General features: G+C 43.9%; 1 protein-coding gene across 2 annotated transcripts in view; it reads right to left on the reverse strand.

Annotated features, from left to right (window-relative positions):
• The window catches only part of ODAD2 (outer dynein arm docking complex subunit 2), a 166,941-nt gene that overhangs the window by 23,240 nt on the left and 120,166 nt on the right, over positions 1-23,535 (reverse strand). For both annotated transcript variants that reach the window (XM_045004392.1, XM_045004393.1), the window contains exons 18-19: positions 22,717-22,905; positions 21,836-22,057 (exon numbers count right to left, since the gene is read on the reverse strand). In XM_045004392.1, the coding sequence (XP_044860327.1) occupies positions 21,836-22,057; positions 22,717-22,905 (411 nt within the window). The remainder of the gene's footprint in view (positions 1-21,835; positions 22,058-22,716; positions 22,906-23,535) is intronic.

Here is a 23,535-nt window from a genome sequence, read left to right on the forward strand (position 1 = left end):
GCTTGACCGGGACCAACGCCGGGAGTGATGCCGGGACAGTGACCTTGAACAGCACAGCATTGCCAGCTTTCCCCTCGACAGCACCGTGGGCCTGGGTGCCAGAAGCTTCTCCCTAAATGGGAGGGGGCTCACCGCCGACAACCCAATGAGGTCCTTTGCCGCCTCAAAGGTGTCAGGCGTGGAGGGCTGATCCATTACTCCCTTGAGCCCATCATCCTCACTGAGTTCACTTATGACCGGACTCAGAGGGACTTGTGATGCCGGTACCACCGGTGCCAGCGCCGGTACAATGTCCATCCCGCTCTATCTAGTGCCTGGGCCCTTTGATGGCATCAGTCTCCTTTGCGGGGAACATCTGCACCCTTCTTTTGGTTTGACTTTGGGATGCACCGGGGAGGATGAGCGGTGCCGGGGTCTACTTTTCTCCGGGGCCGATGGCTTGCGGTGCTTGTCCGGCCCCGGGTCTCTTGACGAATTCGGGGCACTCCACGCCGAGGAGGCTGGAGTTGGAGTCGGGCGCTCTGGGCCCGACGGCTGCAGTGCTGCCTCCATCAACAGACTGCTTCAAGCGAAAGTCTCTCTCTTTCTTTGTTCTAGGCTTAAACATCTTGCAAATCTTACACCTTTCTGTTTGGTGTGCTTCCCCCAGGCAACGTAGACAGGAGTCGTGGGGGTCACTAACCGGCATAGGCTTGTGGCACGTGGAGCAAGGCTTAAACCCGTGGGCCTGCGGCATGCCCCGGGGCAGGTGCTAGATGCCTCCAAGCACCTAATCTATCAAGTGTCCACAACAATAGAATGCTAACAAACTGATAGCAGCTAAGTACTCTAAAGCTAAGGGATTGCTTCTCATATGAGAGCAAGAGGTTGTTCCAACGCCGCCATGGATGGTAAGAAGGAACTGGAGGGGGTCAGGCCAGCGGGCGATATATGCACAGCGCAGTGGCACCGCTCAGGCGGGGGCTCTGCCGGCCAGACAGGTACCGCTAAGGGAAAAATTTCTGACGCTCATGCACGCGGCACGCGCACACCCAGTGGTGAGCTGCAGCCGGTTTGCACCGGATCGCGCGAACCGGTTGTTAAATTTAGAAGCCCCCTTTAGAACCGGTTGTTCCTGGAGGGACAACTAGTTCCAAAAGGGCTTTTAAATTTAACTAAAGCTCTAGCAGCTCCCTACCCTTCCCCCAGCCCCAACTCACCTCACTCCGCCTCCTCTGCTGAAGCTCCTCCGGCTTCTCCTCCCCCTCCCCAGCTTCCAGCGAATCAGCTGTTCGCGCAGGAAGCTGGGAGGGCTGAGAAGCAAGCAGCGCTTCCATCAGGTGAGCTGGGGCCGGGGGTGCCAGCGGGAGGAGGGCTCCAGGTGGCGCGCCGCTCGGGAGGTCATAGGGAGACTATGGGGTCGGGCGGCTGGGCTCCTGCCCCCAGGGTCCAGCTGCGACCTCGGCCGGGCAGCACGGCTCCTGCCCGGGTCCAGCCCCCGGGTCCGGCCGGGCGGCACGGTTCCTGCCGGGGTCCGGGCCGCGCGGTTCCTGGCCGGGGCGGCGCGGTTCCTGGTCGGGTCCGGCCGGGGCGGCGTGGTTCCTGGCCGGGGCAGCGCGGTTCCTGGCCAGGTCCGGCCGGGCGGCGCGGTGGGAGGAGAAGCCGGGGGGAAGCTTCCTGCAGGTGAGCTGGGGCAGGGTGGGGCGCGATGAGGACTCCAGGCGCCGCCCAGTCCTGCTCAAGCCACTGCCCGGGCCCGGCCCCAACTCCGGCCGCACGGCGCGGCTCCGACCCTGGCCCCGACCCTGGCAGGGGTAAGAGGCCAGGGCCGGGACTGGGGCGGGGGAGGAGGGGTTGGAACGGGCAGAGGTTCTGGGGGGGCAGACAGGGGATGGGGAAGGGGGGGTTGGGTAGGCACCGCGTGGGAGTTCCTGGGGTCTGTTGGGATGGTGGTGGATGGAGTCGGGGCAGTCAGGGGACAGGCAGCGGGGCAAGTTTGGCAGGGGGTGGAGTCCTGGGGGGGAGTTAGGGTTGGGAGTCTTGGGAAGGAGTGGTCAGGGGACAAGGAGCAGGGCAGGGGGGGTTATGGGTTGTGGTTTCTGAGTGGGGGCAGGACGTGGGTGGGGGGTGTACTCACTGGGCGGTTCCCTACCAGGTCTTCGGTGGCGGGTCCTTCAGCCGCCGGAGCCGTGCAGCCGAAGACCCAGTAGGGAACCGGTTCCTAAGATTTTGGCAACTCATCACTGCGCACACCTAATGTGGAATGGACGTGAACAAGCACTTGAAGAAGAACAGTAGATTCTGTGCTGTCATGTTCTCACGAAAACACCCTAAAAACCCTAGCCATAAATAAAAGCCAAATGCTTTAGTATTTCTGATACTAAACTTCAAGCCCATACCAGCAGCTGGCAATAGTCATTTTTGGAATATTTGCAGTAGAAATTACAAATAATTATCTTCTATATTTTGTAATTTACCTTAATTTACTTCACAAAGCTTGTTTTATGAAAGAAGTTCTTTAATATAAAAGATCTACCCAAAGCTGTCTGTAAAAATGTATGATCTTAGCAAACAATCCCCAATCCCCAGTTCTTCGAAAGCAGTGTATGATAAAAATGCAGTCACAAAATTAGTGTATCACAACATGTCTAATATTAAATCTGCATGTCGAACTAATCTATATAGATCCATGGTGAAATCTGCCACTTTTGTACATTAGATTATTACAATAGAATGGTAGGATCCATAGATATAAATCTTTCTCCCTTGAAAAATGGTAATATAACTCCAAAGTATATAGCCTGTTATTTATATATTAATTCATAACTGTATTTTCTAAAAGCTATTAACTGTAACTACATCTTTGACAACACGATACAGGAAGACTGTAAAAAAGATGCATCATGTCATTTTAAATTAAAATCTGATAAGGGAAAATGAAAGGGTCAGACTGGCTAAAAAAAATTCCCAGTTTTGGCCTCTTCTGCCCTTTGATATGCATGCAAGTCCCACTGACTTCTGTGTGAATTGCACAAGTGTATTTTTGGAATGAAGAAGTGGGTCTTATGACTAATCATTAAAGTTCAATACTTGACACAGTACTCCATGAATTATACTGATTACAGTCTTGGCTCAGAACTTGTGTTTTCTTACTTAAGGGCAAGTCCTGTGGCTAACCTTTATGCCTCAAGGGTGTTAAGGGTCCCAGACGTACAGAGACTGATGTGGCTCATCTGAGCATGAAAGTGGAAGGGAACAAGATTTTGGAAGCCTGTGCAGGGTTTACATGATCTTTCCACACCATAAAATTTAGCTCTATGGGTTTCCTACCCCAGCCATGTGCAACAGTACTTTGAGGCAAGATTCGTGGATCCACCACTATGAAGATTCACTGATAACTGTCTCCCTCTTATCAGTGGAGCAGGGGCACAAGAGATGAGGCTTCTCCAGATCTGAGGTTTAAGAAGAAGACATGGAGCAGACATCAGTGCTGCTCAGTGGCATGTGTATGAGGATTCCTTTCCCATGAAAAATCTCATTGCCCAGCCAGATTACTTGGGCTGGGTGCCAGGATCAGATCTACCTTTAAATTAACAATATACATATTTTAAAAGAATATTGTTTTATACAAAACAGTAAGACATCGTGTGCAATAACTGGAAGCTAAGAAGTGGATGGTACGCTGCTCATTTTACCAAATAGATCAATACAAATATTGTTGTCCCCTTTCCCATTTGTTGCTCATCTCCATCGTTGTGTCTCATCATATGTTTAGACTGCAAGTTCTTTGCAGGCAGGAACCATCTTTTTATTATGTGTGTATACAACAGTGCCTACCAAAATGAGATCTTGATCCTTGATTGGGGCCTCTAATTGCTATCACAATACAAATAAATACACCTCTACCTCGATATAACGCAACCTGATACAACACGAATTCGGATATAACGCAGTAAAACAGCGCTCCAGGGGGGCGGGGCTGTGCACTCTGGTCGATCAAAGCAAGTTCGATATAACAGGGTTTTACCTATAACGCGGTAAGATTTTTTGGTTCCCAAGGACAGTGTTATATCGAGGTAGAGGTGTATGTAAATAAATGACAAATTAATTATTAACATATTACAATTTAGTTAAGTTCACAATTTTAGCACACGGTTAGCCTAAGGTCAAATGATACCCTTTGGGAACATCAAGAGGTATCTCATACACTCCACAACATAGTAAAAATGACAGTAAAAGTGATCTGTTTTGTGGGTGTCACTAGGCATAAATCTAGGTAACTCGGGAGGATGGCTTTGGGCCTATGTGACCCAAAGTACCTTTATGTAAAGTGCTTTTGTTAGCCTTACTAAACTTTTGTAACCTTTTGTGTTATGTGCTAATTACTGGCAGTGGCAAGGTTGCTTGATACTAGATGTAGCCAATACTAAATAAGATAGGCGGAAAGCAGGTGCTGTAATTAAAGTTATATGCATGAGAACGTAGCCCCCATGGTGGGAAAGTACAGATAACTGATCACAGAAGAGTTGCTAACGAACTAAAGTGGTTTTTGCCAAGTATGACTTAATTGCTTAAGGTAATTGCTATTGCAAAGTGTATTTGCTGCATGGGAATGAAAGGTGGGGGGAGAGGAGGAGTGTGGGGGTGATGGGAATGCTTAGCTGAAGTTATGTATAAAGAGAGGAAAACCGCTTGTATGGGTGTGCAGGATTTGAGATTGATATGTCTCCCTTGCACCACCTTATTTGGGTTCAAATAAACTTTTTTTTTGCTTCTCCACCTTGGTGTGTTTATTGGAAGCGAAGCACACCGGGCAACGAACCACTGTTGCTGTCGCCTCGGGCCTCTGTGCCGGCAACAGTTTGGATGGATATCCCCGACCATTTTACAATATTTTTATGTGCCAGTTGATCAGCTGCTTGCAAACCTGAGAGATGTTTTTATGTGAGATCATCATCATCTTGTTTGTAGTTTTACAGTTTTCTTATCTAAGCTGCTTTATTCTTATCACAAAGGGAATCCATCATCACTATGTCCCTATAATTCATAAATCATTACCATATTTTCAACCAATGAGATTCCTGTTTTCTAACATACCATAACTGATGCCACAACTGTCATCGCCAACTGCGGTAATGGATATTTCACTTTCAAAGACACTATAAGGAGATTCAGTATTTTGATCTCGTAATAAATATTTTATTTTCTAAAAAAATACCTGGATAAATTCAGTTACAGCGGTTAGGTTGTGAGTGATCTTTACTCAAGGAGAGGTCTATATAATTGGGGATTTAAAAATTATTTCAATAATCTTTTTTATGTAGTTTCTGGCAAAGAAACAGGGGGAAAAAAACAAAAAGAAAAGAAAAAAGAAAATAGTCCAATGCCATATATAAATTCTAATGCAGCTCAGCCAGGCCCCTCTTTGCTTGGGACACTAGCATCCAGGGAGGGGGTAGAGGGTTAACACCTTAAATCACCCCTATCTTGAGTGAGGCAGAGCATTTTGATTACAGTTGCAAGGAAGGAAGGAGTAAGTATTTAAGGAGTAAGAACAAGAGACATTTTATTATGGAAAAAGATAAAAGAGAGAAGGATATTTTTTTCTGTGGATGCTGATTTTTTGCTGTCATTGATGGGAGAGACTTCATATGTTAAAGGAAGGGTTTATGTTTTGGTCCTGAGGAAAGGAGGTTGATAGAATATCTTTATGGAGCTATTTAATCTGTTGTTGATTCACCAGGACCAACCTTAGTAGCAGGCAGGTACAGTAATCCCCCTTTTCACACGGAGATGAGTTCTCTGCTAGTGCTAGATTAGGAATCATTAGGACCAGACGGTGACAGTTTTATTTATGCTGAGTAGTAATTTACAACATAAATAGTCCCACTGAAGTCAATGGGAAAACTTAAAGTAAAGTACTCAGCATGAGTTAGGGCATCACAGTCTGGCTCTAGGTTGGTAATTATGGGAAGGGTTTAATATGCATCCACTCTTATTGGAGTCACAGAGTTAGCTTGAACAACAATCAAGGACAGATAGTTTTGCTTATTTATTCATAACATAATAAAAAAACCCTTAACAATGATTTGGAATCAACTAGTTATTCAGTGGCTAACCTATTTAACCATCAGAGGGGTAGCCGTGTTAGTCTGGATCTGTAAAAGCAGCAAAGAGTCGTGTGGCACCTTATAGATTAACAGACATATTGGAGCATGAGCTTTCGTGGGTGAATACCCACTTCGTCGGATGCACCTATTTAACCATGTGATGTTATTGTTATTCTTGTACTCCCTCCCACTTTTCCTCCTATTGTTTGCTATACCCACTGTTAAATCTTGCTTCAGATTACATTGCAAGCTTTTGGGGGACGGAACCATGTCTTTCCATGTATTTGTAAAGTGCTAGCACAATGGGGCCCAGATCCTGATTGAGGCCTTTGGGCACTAGAACATAACAGAGTAAGATTCTGTGCTGGACCTCTAAGCACATTAACACAGAATTGACAGCCCAGGGAGAGGGAACAGGGAAGCTAAAGTGCCTTTAAGTCAGCTCTGCACCCTCCTGACCCAGGGCTGTTTTGGAGGGTGGAGAACCCCCTAGCATAATTTAGATGGCCCTGGAGCCATCTAAGTTACATATACCATCCAGGTCTACCTTATGGGTCAGAGTTCTACTTGAAATCTGTGCAGTACTGCTTGCTGAGGCCCAGCCACTGACACAATCATCACCCTGCAAGCCCCCTACAGCAGGATTTACAAGGAGGTCCTCAGGAGGCAGCCTGATGGCTGTCCCCACAGTGTCTGCATTTGGGAAATCCCCCCTTGACAGAATAAAGGGTTTTTCATAGATTCTAAGGCCAGAAGGGACTACTGTGAACATCTAGTCTGACCTCCTGCATAACACAAGCCATAGGACTTCCCCGGGTTAATTCCCATTTGAACCAGAGCCGATTTTTTAGAAAACATCCAGTCTTGATTTAAACATTTCCAGTGATGAAGAATCCACCATAACTCTGGGTAAACTGATTCAATAGTTAATTACTCTCACTGTTTAAAATGTATGCCTTATTTCTAATCTATATTTGTCTGGCTTCAACTTCCAGCCACCAGATCCTGTTACACCTTTATCTGCTAGCTTGAAGAGACATTTGTTATGCAGTGTCTGTTCCCCATGTAGGTACTTCTAAACCAGGGATCGGCAACCTTTGGCATGTGGCCCTCCAGGGCCGGTTTGTTTACATGCCACGTCCGCAGGTTCAGCTGATCGCGGCTCCCACTGGCTGCAGTTCGCCGCTCCAGGCCAATGGGGGATGCGAGAAGTGGTGTGGGCCGAGGGATGTGCTGGCCGCTGCTTCCCGCTGCCCCCATTGGCCTGGAGCAGCGAAGCACGGCCAGTGGGAGTTGCGATCGGACGAACCTGCGGACGCAGCAGGTAAACAAACTGGCCTGGCCCACCAGGGTGCTTACCCTGGCGGGCCGCGGGCCAAAGGTTGCCGATCCCTGTTCTAAACTGTGATCAAATCACCCTTAACCTTCTCTTAAATTACACAGATTGAGCTCCTTGAGTCTTTCATTACAAGGCAGGTTGTCCAATCCTTTAATTATTCATGTGACTCTTCTCTGACCCTTCTTCAATCTTTCAATATCCTTCCTGGATTGTGAACACCAGAACTGGATACAATATTTTAGCAGCAGTCACACCATGCCAAATACAGAGGTGATATAACCTATGTACTCTTACTGAATATTCCTCATTTTATACATCCAAGGATCACAATAGCCTTTTTGGCCACAGAATCGCCAAAACTGAGCTCATGTTCAGTTGATTATCTACCACAACCCTCACATATTTTTCAATCACTGCTTCTCAAGACAGCATCCCCCACCCTGTAAGTATGGCCTGCATATGGGATTCAATTAATAAAATATTAAAAGAGGATAATATAATTAATGCCAATCAACATAGGGATTTGTGAAAAATAGAACTCCAACTTAATGTCTTGTTTTTGATGAGATTACAAATGTGGTTAATAAAAGTAATAGCACTAATGTAATATACTTAGACTTCTGTAAGGCATTTGATTTGGTACTGCATGATATTTTGGTTAAGAAACTAGAAAATACAAAGTCAACATGGCACACATTAAATTTATTAAAAACTGGCTCACTGACAGGTCTCAAAATGTAATTGCAAATTGAAAAACATCATAGAACAGGTTTGTTTCTACTGGGGTCTTGCAGAGATTGGTTCTTGGCCCTCTACTATTTAACATTTTTATCAGTAACCTGGAAAAAAAACCAAAATTATTACTGATAAAGTTTACAGGTTACACAAACATTGTGGGTGCAGTAAACAATGAAGAGGACAGATCACTGATACAAAACTATTTGGATTACTAGGTAAGTTGGATGCAAGAAAACACTGTATGTTTAAATATGACAAAATGTAAAGTTACACAAACAGGAACAAAAAATGAAGGCCATACTTTCAGGATGGGGGACTGTACTATTGGGTTATCCGGGAGATGGGTGGATGGGGGACTGTAGCAGGGTGGCCCCTGCTCTTTCCCTGAAGGGGTTTAAAAAGTGGCCTGGCAGGGCTTGAGAAGACAGCCTTTAGCCTGGGCTGATTGGGGAAGTGGCTGCAGGTGAGGCCACGCCCCAAACTGAGCCACAGGCCTTATAAAAAGGCCAGGGAAGCCAGAAAACAGACAGTCTCTCTCTGGCTATAGAGAGAGATGGGCCTGGCTGCTTAGGAGCTTGAGACTGGATACCTGAGTGCAGCAAGGCTGAGGAGCTGGGGAGCTCCAGCCTAGGAAGCCCCAGGCTGCGGCCTAGCAGTGGGCCAACAGGTACTGTGGGTTGCAGAGGGCAGCCCAGGGGTAGGACAAGGCAGCAGGTCCAAACCCCTTTGCCAGTGATGAATAGGCTGATACTGCAGTCTGCCCCAGAGTGTGGGGCTAGACAATGACTGGCAGTAGCCAAATACTGAGGCAAGGTGGGGATAGAGGGTGAGGGTTCCCTAAGGAGGGGAGACCCAGAGAGAAAGGGGTTACTGCTAGGGGGCAGCACCCCATGTAAAAGGGCACCAGGTCCAGGGAGGGACACGGGGGGCCTGAAGACAGGTGGATCACCAGCCTGCAGAGGGTGCTCCGAACGCTGGAACAGAGCTAATTCCTGGAGTCACCAGCAGGAGGCGCTGCAGGGTGAGTCCTGACCTGTCACAGGGACTTATAACTTATTAATCTATTATTATTTTGCCTGGGATCGATATCAGGCTGACAGTCCCTTAATTACCCAGGTCATCCCATTTAGCCTTTTTAAAAATTAGCATAATATTAGCTTTCTTTTCATTCTCTGGAACATCCCACAGTTCCAAGTCTTATTGAAAAATCAACAATAAAGCTCCAGAGAGGTCCTTAGCCAGCTCTTTTAAAACTACTGGAAACAAGTTATCTTGATCTGCTGAATTAAAAATGCCTAACTTTAGTAGCTGCTGTTTAACATCCTCCTAAGTTACTGTTGGAATGGAAAGTATTTGATTACATGATTTGAATTAGGGCTGTCAATTAATCACAGTTAACTGACAATTAAAAAAAATTAATCATGATTAATCGCAGTTTTAATCGCACTGTTAAACAACAGAATACCAATTGAAATTTTTTACATATTTTGTATGTTTTTCTACATTTTTCAAATATATTGATTTCAAATACAACACAGAAAGAAAGTGTACAGTGCTCACTTTATATTATTTTATTACATATATTTGCACTGTAAAAATTATTAAAAGAAATAGTATTTTTAATTCACCTCATATTAGTACTGTAGTTCGATCTCTTTATCATGAAAGCTCAACTTACAAATGTGTGTGTGTGGGGAGTGTTGTTACATAACTGCACTAAAAAACAAAAATATGTAAAACTTTAGCACCTGCAAGTCCACTCAGTCCTACTTCTTGTGCAGCCAATTACTAAGACAAACAAGTTTGTTTACTTTTACAGGAGATAATGATATGATAGTGTGGAGAAAATAAATAAGGAAGTGTTATTTACTCCTTCTCATAACACAAGAACTAGGGGACACCAAATGAAATTAATAGGCAGCAGGTTTAAAACAAACAAAAGGAAGTATTTTTTCACACAACACATAGTTAACCTGTGGAACTCCTTGCCAGAGGATGTTGTGAAGGCCAAGACTATAATAGGGTTCAAAAAAGAACTAAATAAATTCATGGCGTATCCTCTATTAGCCAGGATGGGCAGGGATGATGTCCCTAGCCTCTGTTTGAAAGAAGCTGGGAATGAGTGAGAGGGAATGATCACTTGATGATTACCTGTTCATTCCCTCTGGGGCACCTGGCATTGGCCACTGTCAGAAGACAGGATACTGGGCTAGATGGACCTTTGGTCTGACACACTATGGCCATTGTTATGTTCTTAATGCTGCCCGCTTCTAATTTACAATGTCACCTGAAAGTTAGAACAGACATTCGCATAGCACTTTTGTAGCTGGCATTGCAAGGTATTTATGTGCCAGATAGGCTAAACATTTGTATGCCCCTTCATGCTTTGGCCACCATTCCAGAGGACATGCTTCCATGCTGATGATGCTCATTAAAAAAAGAATGCCTTAATTAAATTTCAGGGAGTGAGGGATCGTTTTCCAGGATAGGTTGTAGATCATTGATAATGCACTGGAGAGGTTTTAGCTGGGGGCTGTAGGTGATGGCCAGTGGTGTTCTGTTATTTTCCTTGTTGGGCCTGTCCTGTAGTAGGTGATTTCTGGGTACCCATCTCTCTCTGTCAATCTGTTTCCTCACTTCCCTACGTGGGTATTGTAGTTTTAAAAATGCTTGATAAAGATCTTGTAGGTGTTTGTCTCTGTCTGAGGGATTGGAGCAGATTTGGTTGTATCTTAGGGCTTGGCTGTAGACAATGGATCGTGTGATGTGTCCTGGATGGAAGCTGGAGGCAACCTATCCTGGAAAACAATCCCTCACTCTCACAGACCTTGGGAGGCAGGCCAGTCCTTGCTTATAGACAACCCCCCAACCTCAAGCAAATACTCACCAGCAACTACACACCACACCACAGGAACCAATCCCTGTAGCAAACCTCATTGCCTACTCTGTCCTCATATCTATTCTAGTAACACCATCAGAGGACCCAACCACATCAGCCACACCATCAAGGGCTCATTCACCTGCACGTCTACTAATGTTATATATGCCATCATGTGCCAGCAATGCCCCTCTGCCATGTACATTGGCCAGACCGGACAGTCCCTATGTAAAAGAATAAATGGACACAAATCGGACATCAGGAATGATAACATACAAAAGCCAGTAGGTGAACACTTCAACCTCCCTGGACATTCTATAACAGATTTAAAAGTAACTATTCTTGAACAAAAAAACTGCAGAAATAGACTTCAAAGAGAAACAGCAGAACAAAAATTCATTTGCAAATTTAACACCATTAATTTGGGCTTGAATAGGGACTGGGAGTGGCTGGCTCATTACAAAAGCAGTTTTGCCTCTCCTGGAATTGACACCTTCTCATCTATTATTGGGAGTGGACGACATCCATCCTGATCGAATTGGCCCTGTCAACACTGGTTCTCCTTATGAGGTACTCCCTTCAATTCATGTCTCATTATATAATGCCTGCATCTGTAAATTTCACTCCATGCATTTGAAGAAGTGAGGTTTTTTTACCCACAAAAGCTTATGCCCAAATAAATCTGTTAGTCTTTACGGTTCCACCGGACTCCTTGTTGTTTTAATTAAAATTGTGACTGAACTCCTGGCAGGAGAATTGTATGTCTCCTGCTCTGTGTTTTACCACATTCTGCCATATATTTCATGTTAAAGCAGTCTTCAGTGATGACCCAGCACGTTGTTCATTTTAAGAACGCTTTCACTGCAGATTTGACAAAACGCAAAGAAGGTACCAATGTGAGATTTCTAAAGATAGCTTACAGCACTTGACTTGACCCAAGATTCAAGAATCTGAAGTGCCTTCCAAAATCTGAGAGGGACAGAGTGTGAAGCATGCTATCAGAGGTCTTAAGAGAGCAACACTCCGATGCGGAAACTACAGAACCGGAACCACCAAAAAATATCAACCTTTTGATGGTGACACCTGACTCAGACGATGAAAATGAACATGCATTGGTCTGCACTGCTTTGGATCGTTATCGAACAGAACCTATCATCAGCATAGATGCATGTCCTCTGGAATGGTGGTTGAAGCATGAAGGGACATATGAATCTTTAGTGCATCTGGCATGTAAATATTGTGCGACACCAGGTACAACAATGCCATGCGAACACCTGTTCTCACTTTTAGGTGACATTGTAAACAAGAAGTGGGCAGCATTATCTCCTGCAAATGTAAACAAACTTGTTTGTCTTAGCGATTGGCTGAACAAGAAGTAGGACTAAGTGGACTTGTAGGCTCTAAAGTTTTACATTGTTTTATTTTTGAATGCAGTTATTTTTTGTACATGACTCTACATTTGTAAATTCAACTTTCATGATAAAGAGATTGCACTATAGTACTTGTATTAAGTGAATTGAAAAATACTATTTTATTTTTACAGTGCAAATATTTATAATAAAAATAAATATTAAGTGAGCATTGTACACTTTGTATTCTGTGTTGTAACTGACATCAATATATTTGAAAATGTGGAAAACATCCACAAATATTTATATAAATGGTATTCAATTATTGTTTAACAGTGTGATTAATCGTACGATTAATCGTGATTAATTTTTTTAATCGCATGATTAATCATGGTTTGTTTGTTTTTTAATTTCTTGCCAGCGCTAATTTGAATACATCATCCAGGTTTTTCTCAGAGAACAGAAATATTTATTGAATACATCTGCTTTTCTGAATTGTTACTGAGAATTCTACCGTTTCCATCTAGCAGTGGACCAATATCATTATTGCGATTCTTTTTATTCCTAATATACTTAAACTCTTTGTCGTTGTTTTTAACTCTGCTGGCCATATATTTCACCTTATGTCCTCTGGCTTCTCATCAATTTTCTACAATTCCTGGCTTCTGATTTATATTCATAGTTATCAACTTCCCTTTTTCCACTTGTTTTCCCAAATACACGGGGGTCCTCTGTATAAATTGGGGTTGCATTCTTGAAAAGGAAGATGGATACTGAAACAATTTTTCCCCATAAGAAACAATGGAATAAGGGAGGGATGCATTCACAACTTCACCACACTCGCCTACGACAATTCTCTTTTCGCCTAAACAGTGTACCTTTTTACAATGATAGGTTATGCAGTACACATTTACAATAAAACATTGAATAAAATAATGTAGGACCCTGCTAGCAGCATTCAGACACACTGTATTAAAATGTTCTATAAATACAGTGCAGTAATACAGTATAAAACAGTGTCAATTACGCTAAACTTAGGTAGGGGTGGTGGCTGGCTTTTCTTGGGCTGGCTTTTCCATGGCTGGCTTTTTGGTTGCAGAAGTCTTAAAAAAGGATTTTATCGATGCCTGCTCTCCTGCATGAATCTTAGAACGATAGATCTCCCTGTAGCTAGCCACTGCATCATTGAGAGCTCTGGAGACTTTGGCAGACCATTCACAAAAAGGATCACCACACTGTATGATTTCCGTCATCTCATCCAGCAATCCAAAGAAATGGGTGAGATTCTTTGTAATCAGACTCCTGGCTTCCTGTCCTACGTTATTGTCGTCATCATCGTCCTTGCTTTCTTCAGATATCCATTGTTGGTCCAGCTCAATCAGTTCCTCATTTGCTCAGCATGAGACCACAACAACTCTTATACATCCTCCTCCTCCACCTCCTTGAAGCTGACATCCTTCGCAAACTTGACAATTTCTTGCTCAAGAGTAGGAATGGCGTCAAATCCCATGAAGCTGTGGACAACATCTGGCCATGCATGGCGCCAAACACCATTCATACATTGTGATGTGACCTCTTCCCCTGACGCATCAATGTTTTCCATGCCGTTCAAGATGTTGTAAGACTTCCAAAACTCCTTTACACTGGGCATTCCTTCATCTGCCATCTCCTTAATCACCATGGAGAATGTCCTCCGTAGGTAATAAGCCTTGAATTTGGCCAGTGGATGCAAGTATAGTACTGTACTGTACAATAGGGGAACGTGTTGCAATTCATGACCGTCCCAATCTGTGCAAATGATGGATATGTGGATCAGGACCAACGTAAATCGGAACACATTCCCCTATTGGTGAGTAACGGATATGCAAAACAATGGATAAGGGGGAGATGCATACTGGGAGCCCCCTGAATATATATTATTTTTGATAGCTCCTTTAATTTCCCCTCTAAGCCAGATTGGTTTTTTTTAACCAGTGTAGCTTTCTTTCTCAATTTTGGGATTGTGGCTTTTGGGTATCTAGTAAAATGTTCTTAAACAGTTCACAATTATCATTTATATTTTTGTGTTTAATTTTTCCCCAGCTGATTTGGCCCATAATAGTTTTTATCTTTGTGAAAGTGGCCCTTTTAAAGGGACCAAGTATATATTATTGGTTTGGACTTTATGGTGTTTGGACATAAATGTAATGAAACCATGATCACTTGCACCTAAGCAACCACTAATTTTTACTTCTGGAATCAATTCCTTTTTATTCAAGATGAGGTTTAATACAGAATTCCCCCATGTTGTATGCAACACTTTTTGAGTCAGGAAATGATCATCTATAATTTTTAGAAATTCTGAGGACATTTTAGTACTGGCAGCATGAAACCTCCAGCATATGTCACTCAGATTGAAGTCCCTCATAATAATGGAGTTTTTTTTCCCCTCACATTATAGTTAGATAGATTCTGAAGGAATCAGTCATCCTGTTCTCTCATGTGATTTAGTGATTGTAGCAGACACCAACTAGAATCCCATCTTGTGCTTTAACTGATAGAACATTGATCCATAAGCATTCAAGATCATGTTCTTGTCAATGGAAAAAGGTGACTTGTTGACATAGAATGTTACTCTCCCATTCTTTCTGCCCACTCAGTCCTTCCTAAATATATTATAATTAAGGCTAAGATTTAGTCATGGGGGTTTTTTTTAGTAAAAGTCATGGACAGGTCACGGGCAATAAACAAAAATTCACGGCCCATGGCCTATCCATAACTTTTATTAAAAATACCCCTGACTAAATCTTAGCTGCTCCTGGGGCCCCGGGGTGCTGCTGCTCTGGGTAGCCCCAAAGCACCACTGCTCTAGGGGGTCCCCTGGGGGCCAACAGCTGGCCCCTGCTTCAGTGATGGGGACTAATTGCCCCTGTTTGTATGCTGCTCCAAGGCTCCCAGGGACCACTGCTCCAATGGCCTCCGGGGCAGCCCCCAGGACCACAGCTGCTCTGGGACAGCTGCACTGGGGCCACCCCGAAGACCACTGCTGTCCTGGGAGCCCCTGGGGTGAGCTGCACCAGGCCGCCCCAACAGTGGCCGGTGTGGCTGTCCCTGCGGCCATTCCAGCAGCAGCTGTCCCAAGGCCATCCCAACAACGGCCAGTGTGGCTGGCCCTGGGGCCACTCCATTGCAGCTGCAGAAGTCACGGAAGTCCCAAAAAGTCATGGCATCCATTACTTCTGTGACAGACTTGCAGCCTTAGTTATAATCACTGATTTTCGCATTCCAATCATGCAAATCTTCCCATCAGGTTTTAGTACTATCAGTTAGGTTGAATTTATGTTCATAAATGAACTATTACAATTCCTCTTGTTTATTATCCAGGTTCCGAGCATTGTTGTATAGACAATTATATGAATTTCTTTTCACTTCCCATGGGGTCTTTATTAATTTTGTTCTCAACAGCTTGATTTTGTGCTAAATCATGCTAATTTCTTCCATCATTTCACCCTCCCTTTTTTTTGTTAGTTTAATACGCGCTTGACTACTGGCCAGCCTGTGCCCTAGAAGATTGGTTCTCTTTCTACTGACATGAAGGCCATCCACACTATATAGCCCCATAGAAGGTATACAAATGTTCCACAACATCAAAGCCCTTACATTACTTACCTAGTCAGTGTTCACTTCCAGAAGCTTCTGCCTGTCTTCACTTACGAGGCAGGAAATATCTCCAAGGTGATCACTTGGACATTCTTCTCCTTCAGCACCCTTCTGAGTTCCTTGAAGTCATCTATAATCTGTAAAATGTCCTGTGAAGCAGTGTCATTAGTGCTGATATGCACTGTCATCAGTGGATTATTATCTTATTATCTATTATTCAATCTTAAAGTTGCATCTCGTTTCTTGGATCCGGGAAGAGTGTACACTAACCATCCTGTTGTCCACCTGTCCTTTGCAGAATGTTCTTTCCATTCTTCTTAGTACAGCATCCCCAGTAAGGATCATCTGTCCTCCTCTTCTGTGGGCATGCTTGTAGGTTGGGCTGAGAAGCCATCCTCAGGTACGTCCTGTACACCTCTCCATTCCATTTGACCAGCTGGATCTTCAGAGATATTTTCTTTAGTTTCCATGCCAAGAACATGATAATGATAGGATTCTTCTAGCTGTGTTGAATTCTTTCTGGTCCTCTTCTCTCTGGTGGTCACAGTCTACCCATCCACATCTGCCTCCAGCCATGTAGAATGCCACCTGGTTCTCTTGCCTCTGGTGATTATGAACTACCAAGTCTCCTCTCTGGTTTGATTTCTGGCTTCAGGCAGGAAAGAACACATGGCATATTCATTGCAGGTCACAACCACTGTTCCATCACTGGCCATTATGGCACTGAGTGTAAACCTGTACATAGAATGAAAATCTTACACATTCCCTCTATAAACTCCCTCTGAAACACTACTGATTGCTGCTTCTGTTCTCCTACTCAGGAGTTAGCCAGGCAAATGACTTATATATCAGGCCTTGCTGTTCAGCTCCACTCCCTCATTAGCATGAAGGAATTACCCTCTGGGACTGATCAAACACTGGATCTGATCAAGGACCCAAGGGTCCCAGCCACATAGCCCTCCCCTCACTAAGACACAAACAGACCTGACTCACCCAGACTGTTCAGGGGCCCACAGTCAAGCCACATGACTTTGCCAGAAAATAAATGAACAAAAAGACAGACCAAACACAAACCCTCACCAAGTCCCTTTATCTCCAAGAACAGGATCTGCAGCTACTCTCTCTGAAACTCCATTTGCCACTCCTGTTTGCCATTTTGCACCACTCTGGCCCTTTTATGCATCATGAAGGGGGAGCAGGTCTCAAGTTTTCACCCATATTTAATAACAAAAATTACTTTGGATTGGGAATTTTAGAGGGTGGGTGATTTTGGGGGGGAGAAGGGTCTTTTAAAAAGCATTGAGGTAAGGCAATGCAATATGCTTCTCAGGAAACAGTGGTAATTTCCAATTTGATGGGAAAGAAATACTATAGTGTATGTTGGCATGCCTCACCCTAATTCATATACAAGTTTATTGCCTATAGGGAGTTGAACAGAAGTTTCACACTATCTAGATGAATAGTTACTGCACAGCAAGTTGGGGTGTAAATGTACCTTGCAGTAGTCTGCCATATATTGTCTGTGTGGATCCTGTTGCTGCATTAGGGAACTTTTAGTGCATGGCAGCAGAGTCCAAGCAGATAATTAGTATGCAGCAGGCTAGTACAAAGTCAATTTGAAACCCAGCTTGCCAAACACTAACTGTTTATTTAGATAAGCCATAAGTTTCTCTCCATTTCTCAACATCCTTCCTTGAGCCATTCATTAAAACAATTGACACCATGGCTTCTCTTTCTATCAACTGGCCTCACGTTAATGGTTCGTCAGAGCTCAAGACTTCAAGGAAGAGGCCTTTAATAATACCTCAGTTCATAAGTTATAAACTTTCAAAATATCTGGATAATTAAAGCCCAGAAATAATTACTTGTGAAGAAGTGTTTTGGTATGTTTAGACATATATAATTATTTCATATTCTTCAGAATAAATGTAGGTAATTAAACACTGCTAATAATTACTCACTTGAATGTAAATGAAAATTAACACATGGAGAATTTAAATGTTGTATTTTATGCAGGTGTTTAATAAAATTAAGCAATTTAGCTTAACCAGTTAATTTGTAGCTCTTAAAACTAACCATGGAGTGCATTGAAGCCAATCACACACATATTTGATGCTAGACAAAATTATATTAAAAACTTATGACTTTGAATTTTAAAATCTTAATTGGAATTGTTTTCCAAGACATCACTTACAACAATAAGCTCCCCTCTCCCCTTCAAGAAGCCTTGTTTTTGTATACCATTTTTTTGGAATTTGGGACAGGGGTTTGAGATGGTTTTAAAACTATTCAAAGTGTCATGACCATTGTTAGCTCAAAGATTCCAGCCATGCATAAGGTAAGAATGCCTAACAATAACTCAGACTTCAGACCTTAAACTACAATGCTGCTAAAATGTTTAATTTTACATTGTAGTTTAAGATCTGAAGTCTCACCCTTACAGACTTCCTATCCCAGTCCTCCCCAACCCCACTACCAGTCTCCCCCTATCATTCACTGTTTCTTTGAACAGCTATTCCTAGTCCCTCTTCACTGCAACTCCCCAGCACCCTTGCCCCAGTCTCCTTGTCCAGCCCATCCCAGTTCTCTCACACACTCGTCAATCTCTCTCTCACCCAGCCTCCAGCTACCTGACCCCCTGCCCACATTCCCCGTTCCCAGAGGCATGGGGATGGGGAATGTGGGCACCTGGCATGGAAAATTTCAGCCCAAATGGTTAAAGTTTGGCAAAGTTATAGGGAACTGAAAATAAGATCTTATAATGGGAAATGTTGGGCAAATTTACCAGCCAAGCTAGAAGCTCCTATAGCTAGAACTGAAAGTAAAAAATGAACCTAGATCCAGGTGAAATCTTAATAAAATAAAAGTACTTTATCATCATCCTATACAACTTAAAGCGTGCTATGAGCTTTACAGATCAAAAGGAAGACAGGGTCCTTCTTCTGGGGTACTTGCAATCAAATTTTAGACATGATACAATGAGTGAGAACAACAAACTGCAGTTGGGCAATAAACAGGAAAAGGATGCTGGGGATTTGGACAAGGGTCCTGACTAGAAAGGGAGGATAAGCAGGAACAGAAGGCATCAAAAATGAAGAGACAACCCCGAATTCTCTCTATCCATAGAGCACAGTTGCAAGATGGGCTGTGATGGTAGCATAAAGCTTCCCCACACTACATTACCAATATACCTCATCTAGACCTACCGGGACTACATAATAGGGGCAAGAGAGAAGTTCAAACTTGAGTCAGTCCTAGGTTGACCATATTTCCCTATGCTGAATACAAGACACCTGGCAAAATTACTCGTGTTCAAGCGAGTTCAATGGCAATCAATCAGAACTATGAAGTACAAATGCTCAAATTAACATCAAGTTGACAGAGCCCGTATTGAAAAGAAATACTGCATCGTTGGATTCTTTTTATTTACCTTCTTATCTTTAGTGCTTTAGGGTTCACACGAGGAGAGGTAACACACACACACCCATACACTTCTCTCACACGGGGCGGAGGTGACCAACTGACTGGACCTTCCCTGCCTGGTGCTCTCCACCCTCCATGGCTGGCTGGGTCCATGAAATGGACCCGCTTCTCCTGGTTCCTGGTGCCGCATCTTCCCAAGGCAGCACATGGAGGGTGAGCATGCAGGCCCCCTTCCCCAGATTTCTGCCAGGGTTCACACCAGAAGGTGGCCAGCAGCAGCCTTTCGGCACTGTGCAGGAGGGATGAGAAGGGGCCGGGGAAGGGATGACCTGGCCTGTGTCTTTGCAGAGCTCGTCTCTTACCCCCCACCTCCTGTGGCTGGAAGCAGCTTACCCCTTCCTGACCGCATAGTGTCGAAAGGCAGCTAACACCTCCATGCTGCTGCTGGCCCCCGATATAACCCAGCCGCCTCCTGTCCCCTGGCTACAGCATGGGCAGGAAGGGGTTAAGCCTTAAGGCTGCATTGTGCACCAAGGCCCAGGGAACATGACTGCAGGGGCTTCAGGGAACCCGGCCAGAGAGGTGGCCCAGCGGGGGAGAGTGCCAAGCAAACGGAGCAGCCACACACTCCCTGGGGGGAAGAACAAAGGGTGGTGGTGGTGAAGAGGGTGCTAATCTACTGCCCCAGGGGTTGCTGTGGAGCCTGCTGGGTCAGAGTTCGAACAGGCTGAAAATCACTTCCTTCCCCACCACTCCAGAGCTTAGCTGAGGGATGGAGAGGTTTCCCCATGCCAGCACTGTGTGGGGCTTTGGCATATGCAGGGCTTGGTTCCTCCTGGCCAGTGTCCCAGGCCAGAGCGTCTTGGGCTTTCCCAGGGCTCCGGCCCAGCCATAGGCAGTGGGGGAAGGAAGGAGCCTACTGGCCAGGCTGTTGGTGTGTTGAGCACTCTGATCAGGGGCTGGTTCTCCGCACAGCGCTGGGAGAGGGATGCACTCCGTTGGGGGGGATATGGAGGAGAAGCGGGCCTGGGGGGAGGTGAAGGGGCAAAGCAAGGAGAGGACAGTGAAAGGGGGAGCACGTATAGGGCTGATGGGCAGGCAGCAGAAGTGACACATAACCGGCTTCTGCCTGGTGCCTGACCGCACACACCAGACACCACAGCGCACAGTCAGTGCCAGCAGAAATGGGATGCGGTGGCGGGGCCCTGCTGACCATGAGTTTGCATGCAGCGGGGGCTGCGCTGACGGACCAGCAGGGGGAATGGCCGGCCCGCACAATGCAGTTTTGTCATGCCACCCACCCCTATCATCGGCCACTGGATCCCCCCACTCGCCGCTGGTGGGCAGATATCTGGTGAGCAGGGATCCGGCCAGCACCAGGACTCGCCAGTACTGAGTGGGGGAGGAGGGAGACAGAAAATACTGGACAATTTGCCTCTTTTTAAGAAAAAGTTGGGACACCTACAGGAGGGCTTAAATACGGCACTGTCCCTTTAAAAAGGGACATCTGGTCACGTCAGTTCAAATTTTTGCCTCTCAATCGATTCATGCAATAAATGCATCATCATTAACACAAATAAAAGATATGACTTTAAAATTCACAAGAAGATTGCACATAAAGCATCCCTTTTGCTTCCAGCACATTTATTCTGGATGCTAAAGTAAAAAGAAGAATTCTAAATAGTAAACCATTTAGGAAATGTACCATAATGGGCTTAACACACTTCCCATCCCCTTCCCCCCATCTCAAAGGCCATAATCCTATTCTGTCCAGTTCCTCTGACATTAACCTCTGGAGTCAAAACCTTTACCAGAAAAAGCTTCTAATAAGAAGACATACCCCTAACAGATAAAAACCTTTGGGTAACGTGCTGTCATGTCCCAAGACTTTTATAAGTGAATGCAGAGCCCAAAGAGCTCCTAGGCTTGTACTATTCTACCTTAATTTGGCCCAACAAGATCCATTACATAAGTGGATTCAGCTGCTCTCAGATTCTTTCACTACTAGATGGCTACTGTGGCAAAGAATTCAACCATCTGCTAAGATGATCTAACTCATTTTTCAAAGACTAGTTGAAATAGTAAGACAATAATGACTCTGTATCACAACCAGCTTGGACTTGAGTTGAGTGAATAATCTAGAGGTGAATGGCTCATGTCATATTACCATTTATGTCAACCATCCAGCTGACTTCTTTTTAGAATATAAATACTCTCTAACTCATTGTTTACCCAAAGTTCTCTGTAATAAACCTGAGTTGATCTCAGGTGGGCAAGTATATTCAGAAATTCCCTCATGTCCTGGAACTCTTCTTCTTATCATGCCAATCAATGCTATTTAACAATTTGAACCCAGAGTTACAAAAATCTTGCACCTTACCTTCACTACTCCATTTTCATGCATGGTGATGCAGTTATTGGGATCCTCTGAAAGTTGGTACAAGGCCTGAGCAGTAGCTCGATGAACTGATGTGTCATTTGATTTCAAGTAACGTACTAAAGGGGCCACAGCTTTGGTTTCTCCAAAGGCAATTCTGTTACTTCCCCACATACAACAGCGAGAAATGGCCTCTGCTAAATGATGCCTTAATTTGTCATTGTTCTGGGGAAAAAAAAAGAATCCATTAAATATCTTTCTTAAATAAGTAGGAGAACCATATTTCCAAGTAGTTTAAGGGCAGCCACAAGAAAGAAAGAAAGAAAGAAAGAAAGGTACTATAATCTCAATTTATGAAGAATCTTGCATGAGTGCAGTGGAGCTGACAGCTTTATACTGTTCTGTGCTTAACAGATGCTATATATTTTCAAAGATTCAGGTGTGTGTATAGGCTGGTTGGAAATTAGGCAAAATTAGTGTTAAAATCTGTCTGAAAAGCCACAGCTTGGAATGTGGCTCCATCACTAAGATTCTGATAAAGATTTCTCTGTGTTGTTCAAATATACTGCTCGTTCCCTTCCTCCTTGTTCCTCCCAGAGGACAGCTGCTACATAGAGAGGCACCCTTATCCCCTTTGTACTACTTGCAAGGAATACTAAAAAGGGGTTCATGCGCCAAAGCAGCTGTAGTATTAGTCACAGAGTGACTTCATAGCCAGTCTACATTCTGAAGTGGGAAAAGAGTCTATATCCCTTTTCCACAACTGCTGTAGAACTCACCACTCATGCCATGCTCTTTCGCTTTGGGTTTGATACAAGGACTGGAATCGAATGGCTAATTCACTTTGTATAGATGGTTAGATATTACAGAAAGATCTCACTTACTGTGTTTGCTAGTTTGGACAACAGAGGAACGACACCATGATCTGTTATAACAGCTAAATTCTCTTCATCTTTGGCTATGTTGGTAATAGCAGCACATACACTTGCTAAAACTTCTTTATTCTCAGATTTTAGCAAATTGACAATCAGTTCCAAGCCACCAACAAAGGAGCGAACCATTTCTCCAGCATCCTATGTGAAAACCAAAATAAATGTTACTTTTAAATGACCAACCTGAATTTTATACAAATATTAAAAAATGTATTAAAATTGACATTATGACCTAGATAGACAAAACACTGCAACTGTCATTGGGTTGCTTTTACTAAGAGTTACAGTTAATTCAGAATCCACAGGGTCTCCTTGCTGCATATTAAGGCTAGACTATTTTACAGGCAGTCTAAAATACTTTCATATTTCACATTAGACCTGACAGCTCAAGACAAGGGACATTATTATCCATTCATTCACACAGTGTAAATAAACATTCAGTTCTTCTCCAACAGCAATTATACCAGCCATATTAGTGAATGTGAGACATGATCCTGGTGCACTAGGAGCACCTGATGAAGCAGCTGGGCATTTTCTGGGTTGTCCTAACTAGGACTGGAAATGAAAAGGCAAAATCAAAATCAAACTAAACAATATACCAGTGTGACTCCGTAGAACTACAACTGAAAAATGCTATTTATTTATTAAATCAATTCAGTTTACCAAGCAAATATTTATATATTAATATGTAAAACAGAAAACTAAAAAAGTTTTGGTACAGTGTGATTAAATTAATGCATATGGAATTCTTCTTAGGAGTTTGCCTCTGGC

Source organism: Mauremys mutica, chromosome 2 (assembly GCF_020497125.1).
Source record: "Mauremys mutica isolate MM-2020 ecotype Southern chromosome 2, ASM2049712v1, whole genome shotgun sequence".
Lineage (NCBI taxonomy): Eukaryota > Metazoa > Chordata > Testudines > Geoemydidae > Mauremys > Mauremys mutica.